The following is an 8,893-nucleotide window of genomic DNA, read 5'->3' as shown; positions in this document are numbered from 1 at the left end:
ATATAATAATATAATATAATATAATATAATATAATATAATATAATATAATATTAATATTTTTTTCAATTATTTTTAAGTTTTGTGGAGTTTTTTTCGATTTTTTTTTTATTTGGTTGGGGTTTTTTTTTTTTGTATTTTGGTTTTTTTGTTGCTTTTTTTTGGGGGGGGTTTTTTTTGGGTTTAGGTTTTTTTTTTTTTGATTTTGTTTTGCGTTTTATTTTTTTTCCTTCCCTTCCCTACAACTTCCCTCCATCCCAAATCTCCGTCCGGTTCCTCCGTCCGTCCCTCCCAGGGGGAGGAGCAGTCGCCGCTTCCGATGCCGCGGCAGCCCCGGCGCGGCCCCCGCGGGCCCGGTCCCGCTGAGCCCCCGCGGGCAGCGGCGATGCCTCCGGGACAAGGCCTCAGCAGCACCCCCGCCCCCAAAACCCGCCTTTCTGCGCCTAAAACATGGACAACGCCTTCGTGGAAGAAGTGGCCGCTTCACTGGTGAGAGAGTTTCTCAGTAGAAAGGTAAACTTGGGTGCGTTTTCACCCGGTGGGGGTGGCCCTGGGGACATTGCGGGATGCTGGGGGATTTATCCAGCCCCAGATCAGCTGGATGTGAAGGCTGGGGGTTTCCAGGGTGAGCAGCTGCACTACATCTCCCACAGTGCCCTTTTATTCCGGGCCATCGAGCTGCTTCCTCCTCCTGCTCAGGAGAAACCCATCCTTACCCACACAGCCTGCGAGACTGGGAATTAAATCAAGAAACGCGCTTTCAGTTTGGTTTCCTGTTGTCTGCAGTTTTGTTTTTGGTTTTTTTATTAATTTTTTTCTTTTTTTTTCCTCCATGAATTGCCTGTTTTGCTATTGTCCTTCTGTTGCCAGGGACATACAAAGCCTAATTTTTTAATTTTTTATTTTTATGAAGGTAAAATGCAACAGTTTCAGAGAAACTGATAACATGCATTCCTCCTCCCCCAGTCTTCAGCAATAACTCAGCAGAAACCCCATTTTTTGGTGGGGGGAGAAGAGAATTAAGATAAGGGGAGGAAAGAAGTTATTGTACCTGTCACAAATTTAATACTATAAAGCGAATTTTGGATTACACAGGGGATTCAGAGAGTGTGGGATTGAGCAGACTGGAAGCCACCTTGACATTTCCATGTAGGAGCCCCTATTATTTTGTATTATGTTCAATCCTTAGGAAATAGTGCTGATTTGGGACCCCCTGGGTCAGGAACAAGTTGTCTTATATCAGAAAATAAACAGCTGCTGTCTCATTAATTGTTACACAAACCTCAGCCTCATGTTTTACATCCAGTCTCCAAATTCACATTTTCAAAAGAAAGGGGCGCTGATAATCCTTTGTGCTTCTGCTTCCCCCAGATCTTTCATACACATCAGAGCCTGCAGGGATAATGATCCTTTATTTACCACAACTTGCCCTTAATTTCATAAATCTGAGCCAGACACTGTCAGCAGAAAAATAAATCCTTTGTTGTGACAATAACTTTCCACAGAAGGAATCAGGGCTTTCTCTCCCCAAATAGCAGCCTTGTGTTGTACCACTTAAATGAGTCTGGGATCCAGCTCACAGTAAATCAGTTTCTCCCCCAGAAAGTGATGCCCTCAGATTTTGTCTCTGAGGTGCCCGTGGGTGCTGAGCACAGACTGAAAGTCAGAGTTTGAAGACCCCAAACCAGCTGATGCTGTGGAGATCTGAATGATTTCCAGCCTGAGGCTGGCTGGAATGACTTCAGCTCAGGGCCTTTTATGCAGACCCATCAGTCTTAGGAGGCTGTTCAGCAGCTGAAGTCACCTGCAGAGGTTTTTGTTTTTCTCTGTCCAGCAATTCCCATCTCACGTAGCCACCCTTAATTATTTCCACATCCATGGGCTGCTGTAATTCAGGACTACCATTACAGCACACAGTTCTGGGGGTCACCTGCTTACAAACTGCTGCCATCCACAGATTTCACCTCACACACAATGAAACTGAGAGAAAAAGCAGGATCTGACACTTTTCCTTCCCAGGGTTTGAAGAAAACCATCACCACCATGGACCGGGAGCTTCCCCGCTCTGAGCTCAGCATCAATAACAGGAGTGAGCTGCGGAATGTCCTGCACCTGCACTCCTTGTACAAACAGAACAAGGTGAGGGAATTCATGCAGGCACAATGTGGAAGATTCCTTGCATGCCCATTTCCATTTGCAGCTTTATTTGCAGCAGATGAAAATTGCGCTTCTGGTGTTTATTATCCTTGGAAATGCAACATAAACGGTTCACTCATGACTTAAGGCACCACAGTGCTTTTGCTATCTTCATGTAAGGCTACAAATGCCACTTCAAAAATCCTCTCCCAGTGTAGAAAAAGGTGCATTCTAGCACAGTTTCCACTGTGGAAATATTTAGCTAAATATTTATAATATTTAGCTAAAATGAGAGTCAGAAATGACCGTGACAGGTTCCCTTTTTGTGTTGTGCTTCCTTGGAGCTCTTTGACATTCTCTAGCTGCCATCTTCCAGTTCCCTGCATGAATTCTACAGTCACTCCTGGGATGCACCCACAGGTAACTCCAGGAAAATGTTAAAATGTCCAGCTGCTGTACAGTGTAAGAATAATGCCCTACAGCCAGACCAACACAGCATTTCAACAGTCACCAAGAGCTCTGTTTCTCTTTTTGGCCAGGCAAAGGAGAACCCACTGAAAACACTGCTGGAAATTATTACTAATTATTTCCTGGAGCACCGTGGCACTTCCAGGAGTGCTGCTTCCAGCTCTGCTCTGTCAGCTCCTCAGGGGAAGAGCTCAGCATCCCACCCACCCGACCTGGATGAGGACCATGGGAATGCCACTGCTCTGGATGAAAGCAAAACTCAGGCCTCCAGGTACAGGCTGATTTATTTCTCTTTGCCCTGTGTTTTCACTTATTTTTTCTTAATGGAGGGAAATAGTGTTAAATGTTTTATCACTTTTATCTTGAGCTCTTTGACTTTATTAGTTACCCTCATAACACAAAGCTCAGCTTTCCAGATTATTAAAATCTCCTGTGCAAGCCACCCTGCAAAAATGATCTTTTATGTTCCCTGCTAGTTATGAAGACTGATAACCTCAATTGCAGGTTTCAGTCACTGAAGCAAATCAAAATAGGAGATTTCATGCCTTTTACATTGGAAATACTTACATTGAAGCAGGTTTGGATGTGAAACAAACCACCTATGCTCAAACTACAGGTATATTCATGCCTTTCATAGGCAAAAGCAAGTTTTACTGTCTTAAATTCAGTGTTGTTACAAAGAGTGTAGGTTCACACCTTGCAGAATACCTGAAAATAGTGTATAACCAAGTTGATTTTTTTTTATTGGTGCCTCAAAGAGGATTAACAGCCCTGTACTTCCATAGAAAGCTTTTAAAATGGGCACAGACGTCTAATTCAGCTTCCCAGCCTCCACACTCAGGGAATTAATCAGGTTTTGTTCTTCATCCTAAATGCAACATGCTCAAAGCAGCCAAGTCTGAGCATCAGTGCATGAAAAAAAACCCCATGAAGTCATTTCTTATAGGGGAAGAAAGCCAAGATGTTTTAAGTTGAGCTCAGAAGCAGCACCTGAACAGGAGGCAGTGCAAAGGCATTTTTTCTTTTCTTCCTCTGTTTTTTTAATCCCTTTTTCTTTCCCTTTCATGGATTCATGGCACTGAATGCCCTCTGGGAGGGCACAGCAGCACCCTGCAGTGTTAACGTTGGAAGGGACCTTAAAGATCACCTCATTCCTCTATCCCAGGATTCTCCAAGCTCCATCCAACCTGGCCTTGAACATTTCCAGGGATCCAGGGGCAGCCACAGCTGCTCTGGGCAGCCTGTGCCACTCAGGGCCTCACCACCCTCACAGGGAACAATTTCTTCTCCATACCCCCCTGACCTGTTGCTGCTGGAGATGAACAGATCACACAAACACAGCTCGAGGTGTGCTGAAAGGAAGAGAGCTTTATTTCTTCTCCCAGGATTTGTAGGTTTCTGACCACAGCCAGGGGTTGGATGGTCAGGATAACACCTTCCCAACCACACTGGCTGTAAGAGATGTCCATCAGAAGACTTGTATCAGAAAGAATGTACACATCTCTATATTTACAGTTTCTGTCCTGGGTAAACTGTGTCAGCAAGCTCAGAAAGCTGAGTTCTCAGGGTGACACTAACCCTCCCCTTTGGACAAGGTCAAACCAGGGCTTGCCAAGATCAGCCAGCCAGTGCCTGAAATCAGTTTTAATTCCAGCTACCTGTGTAACTTCTAATGATGCTTTCAGGGGTGGAGAGTTTAATCAGACAGGACTCTGCTCTGGTTCTGCCTTAATGAGTCTCCTTTGCTCTTGGAGGCTGGTGTGGGTGTCTGTAAGTGTCAGAACACTGAGGCAGCACCCCTTGGCAGTGAGGGGTTTTGAGGAGCTGGGAACAGCAGTCCTTACTGTTCCTGATGATTCCAGAGGCAGATCAGGCTCCCTTCAGTTTGCAGTGTGTCCTCGCCACACGAGACACACGCCTGGAAAAGTGGGATAAATTAAAGGACATTTTTGTGGTGCAAGGTGTTTCAACTTGTGGAGTTGCTCTACAGTGAACCGGGATGGAGGAAAACATCCCAGCGTGAAAAACAAGTTCAGGGACTTGTTTTCTTGTTTTAAGGAAGGTATTTTTGAGTTACACAGAACATAAATTTATAAACAGACACAGAACTGGGGGCTACTCAGTAAAATAATTTCTATCACAAAATTGCTTTTGTTTTTGGACTAAAATCAGTGTTCAAACAAAGTGAGAAGGGTCAGTAGAGTCAGTCTAAGTTACAGGAGAACAGAGGATGTGAGCAAAAGTATTAACAAATTTTCAAACAGATGGAGAGGGAACTGCTGGTTGTAGCTTGGGACCTGTCTGATATTGTTGTATTATTAATATAAACGAGACTTTCTACTATGATATTCAATCACACAATCACAGAATGGGTTGGGCTGTAAGGGAGCTAAAGATCATCTCATTCCAGCCCCCTGCCATGGCAGGGACATCTTCCACTATCCCAGGTTGCTCCAAGCCCTGTCCAGCCTGGCCTTGGACACTCCCAGGGATCCAGGGGCAGCCACAGCTTCTCTGGAATCCTGTGCCAGGGCCTCCCCACCCTCCCAGGGAAGGATTTCTTCCCAATATCTAATGTAAATCTCCTCTCTTTCAGTTTGATCCCTTTTTGCATCAAAATAAGTGAGTATGGGATTGTGTTACCCATGTTATAACCAATTTAGTCACATAATAATGATACTGAAATTAAGTTCTAAAGTCCTACATCCAGATGTTCAGGTGAAAAGTGACTGCATTTGATTACCATTTTGAGAATGTAACTTAAATTTGACAGCAGACCTTTAATTAGCTGGTTTTTAAAATTTACTTGGGCATTACTTTGCTGTTTCAAGCTTTTCCTCTTTCTTCCCTCCAGGTATGATATTGAGAATCCACTGGATAAAATCCCTCCACACAGGAAACATCAGCACAGAAGTGAAAAACCCCACACAGGGACAACCCACAGCACAGGACAACCCTGTGCTTGGGACAAGAAGTTAAAAGACAGTCGAGAGGATTTAAAAGCAGCTGCCATTCCTGAGGAGCTGAAATCCACAGGGAAGGAGAAGTCAAGGCCCAGGGCTGGTCTGGTGGCCAGAGGAATGATGGCTGGACCTGTAGCAAGTCCACCAGAGGTGATTCCCTTACACTGTACTAAATATTTGGCTTGCCCATGGATTTTATATCCAACCTGCTGGGATAAAAATCACTTGCAAATAATGTTCAAACGGCTTCTGCATGTTCAATCCATTAAATCCATTAAATCTGCAGGCTGAAAAGAAGTGGTGAGTTAGGGAAATTGTTCTGCTTCATTCAGAATTTCAGATACAGCCACTGCAGGCCACCACCCCCTGCATGTCTGTGATCTCAGGTCACTGAATTCCTTTAGAAATATCTCCCATTCTTGAAACCTCTTGACAGATTTGGTTTTCCATTTTCTTATGAAAATTGCTTTTTTACCTTCACAGTATCTGTTTTAATCTGTTATTTCCAAGACCCTGCATTTAATCAGTAGGAGTTTGGAACTGAAAATTGCCTTCAGTTTGAAATACTGAATTGATCAAATCAGACCATATTCCATCAAGAAGTGCTTGCAATACACAGTTTAAAATTTCTTGCCTTTTTTTTTTTCCTTTATTCTTCTTTTATATAAAGACAGGGACTTTCCCAATGTAAAATTAAACTTGTGATGATAAGAAATTAAAATATTTAGCTATGACATTTAGGTAGTACTGAAGAGCATATGGAAATTCAGTGAATTAGATGGATATTTATAAATATCTCTGATTTCAAAGTGAAGACTAGACACCTATAGTGGTAGATACCAGTAAAATATCTTACATATCTTGATTTCCTGAGCTGGATACCATCCCAAAATTAACCTCTTAGGAGGTAATTTGTTGTTGTTCTTGGTGAAAACATGTTTTTATGGTAGGAAGAATCTTTAATACTGGTTAAATTTTAAGTGGAAGTGTTTGTCTTATTTTATTACTGATTTTTTAAAAAACCTTATTTACTCTGTAAGCTGACTTCTAAAAATAAACAAATAGGTGAGCTCAGAAGTCGATGCTGGAGCTTTCCTTTGCTTTTTGTGCTTATTTAAAGGTGGTAAAATTATAATCTGTGACTTTCATGGCTCTTATTTCCAGGATGCCCAAAAGAGGAGGCTTGCCAAACGATCCACGAGCTTCAGCAGCACAGCCCAGCCCAGGGGGGAAGAGCAGGAGGAGCAGGAGCTGAGTGTCCCAAGCCCTGATTCGCAGGAAGGAAAAGCATCTCCAGCAAAACCCAACGTGGAATTGGCATCCAAGGCTCTGCTGAGCTCACTCACCACTTCTGCCTCTGAAAAACCAAGGAGCAGCCCCAAAGATCCAGATGAATTTTTGTCCAAGCTGCTGTCTGAGAGAGAGAGGGCCAAGACAGAAGAAAGAAAAACTCTTCCAAGCTCTGGTGCAGACAGCAGTGAAAAAAGCCTTAAAGTGAGTGCCCCTCACAGGCATTCAGGGGCTGGGAGAGAAAAGAAGGAAAGATCCCTCAGGAAAAATGAGAGTCGGTTGTCAGGCCACAGGTGAGAGTATTTCTGGGAGTGTTGTGCTAAAACAGAGTTTTTATTATTGTTCTGCACTGTTTCATGATATAAAAGTTTTAGAAGTGTCTCCCTCTGAGAGCCCCAAATATATATATTTTGGCTTTTCTCTCTCATGTTCTTAATTGATATTTTTTTTAATTAATTTTTTATTTTTTTATTTTTTTTTTGTGTAAAATTTAAGAGCAGGAAGCATGCCATTTTTTTATTTATACACTAAAAGTGCAACTTAATTATTCCAATTATAATTAACTTAATTAATTCCAATAATTAACTTAATTAATTCCAATAATAATTTCTTAAAATTATTATTGGAATTTTGTTTTCCAGTTTAATTTTGTATTGAGATACTGTATGTGGAGACCCTTTTGAGAAGGAAGAAATGATACATTAGGTGTCTCCACATTTTTAAGTTAGGGGCTGTGGGAATTATCAAACTGGGGATTTGCTGGAGCTGCAGATTGGCCAGGAGTGGCACTTGCTTCCTATCTGGAACCAAAAATTAACTGAAAAGAGCTGCCAGCATTCCACAGTGCATTGGCTTGTTGAATTTGTAAAAGATTAATGTGTAACAGGCCAAAGTACCACAGTCTAAACTCTTAAAACTCTGTTTTCATACAGCTTGACTGAGCCTGTAAGGATCATCCCTATCACTTCATCCTTTCCTCTCTCAGGATGATTTTTCCCCTCCCACTCAGCATTAATTGAGGTAGAGAAGAGAGCTTCAGTGGCCTTTGGCAGCCCCCCAGCAAAGCTGGGGATGTTGAGTGTCAAATATACAGAGGTCATGGTGGACTGGATGGAATTCCCTGTTGCAAAGAAAAACCCAGTAAAAAGTCAGATACAAACCTGACTTGTTAATGGCTGGGTGCTGCCATAACGGGGGCACAACAATCCCAGCCAGAACTCCAGGATTGGGAAGTGTTTGGTGGGAAGGGACCTGGGGGTGCTGGTGACGGTGTCTGAACATGAGCCAGGTGTGGCCAGAGGGCCTGGCCTGGGTCAGCAATGGTGTGGCAGCAGGACCAGGGCAGGGATTGTCCCCTGTACTCACAGCACTCAAATCCTGGAGTCACTTTTGGGCACTTGGTGACAAGAAAGACATTGAGGGGCTGGAGAGAGTCCAGGGAAGGGAACAGAGCTGAGGAAGGGTCTGGAGCAGCAGGAGCAGCTGAGGGAGCTGGGAAAGGGGCTCAGCCTGGCAGAAAGGAGGCTCAGGGGGGATCTTCTGGCTCTGCACAACTCCCTGCCAGGAGGGGACAGCCAGATGGGGGTTGAGCTCTGCTCCCAGGGAACAAGCAGTAGGTCAAGAGGAAGCTGCCTCGAGTTGCACCAAGGGAGGTTTGGATTGGATAGTAGGAAACGTTTCTTCACCTAGAAGACCATAAAACTTGAGAATATTTACTTTAGGGTAGTGGCAGATATGGAAACCTTTCTTCATGAAAGGGTTGTTCAGCATTGGAACAGGCTGTCTGAGGAGGTGGTGGAGTCACCATCCCTGCAGGTGTTTAAAAGACATGTGGATGTGACACTTGGGGACAGGGTTTTAGTGATAAATTTGACAGTGCTGGGGTAATGGTTGGACTTTCTGATCCTAGAAGTCTTCTCCAACCTAAGAACTCTGTAATTCTGTGGTTCACTCAGATGTGTTTGGGCACGCTGACACTTCCCAGCCTTTGGAGGAGCTGGGCTGGAGGGGGTGACCCAGGGCACAGCACATCCTGTGC

The 8,893-nt window shown here is 43.7% G+C and overlaps 1 protein-coding gene across 3 annotated transcripts in view; it reads left to right on the top strand.

Annotated features, from left to right (window-relative positions):
- Nucleotides 1-304: 304 nt before the first annotated feature.
- The window catches only part of MINDY4 (MINDY lysine 48 deubiquitinase 4), a 65,837-nt gene continuing 57,248 nt past the window's right edge, over nucleotides 305-8,893 (top strand). Inside the window, exons 1-5 of one of the 3 annotated variants that reach the window (XM_015618457.3) lie at nucleotides 305-487; nucleotides 2,018-2,137; nucleotides 2,674-2,873; nucleotides 5,457-5,715; nucleotides 6,730-7,148. In XM_015618457.3, the coding sequence (XP_015473943.1) occupies nucleotides 449-487; nucleotides 2,018-2,137; nucleotides 2,674-2,873; nucleotides 5,457-5,715; nucleotides 6,730-7,148 (1,037 nt within the window). In that variant the 5' untranslated portion in view covers nucleotides 305-448. Of the gene's footprint in view, nucleotides 512-2,017; nucleotides 2,138-2,673; nucleotides 2,874-5,456; nucleotides 5,716-6,729; nucleotides 7,149-8,893 lie in introns of all 3 variants that reach the window. The other 2 variants (XM_015618456.3, XM_015618458.3) reach the window with 2 other exon arrangements.

This window comes from Parus major, chromosome 2 (genome assembly GCF_001522545.3).
Source record: "Parus major isolate Abel chromosome 2, Parus_major1.1, whole genome shotgun sequence".
NCBI lineage: Eukaryota > Metazoa > Chordata > Aves > Passeriformes > Paridae > Parus > Parus major.
Note: the sequence above shows the minus strand (reverse complement) of the source record. Positions and strands in the feature narration are given on the sequence as shown.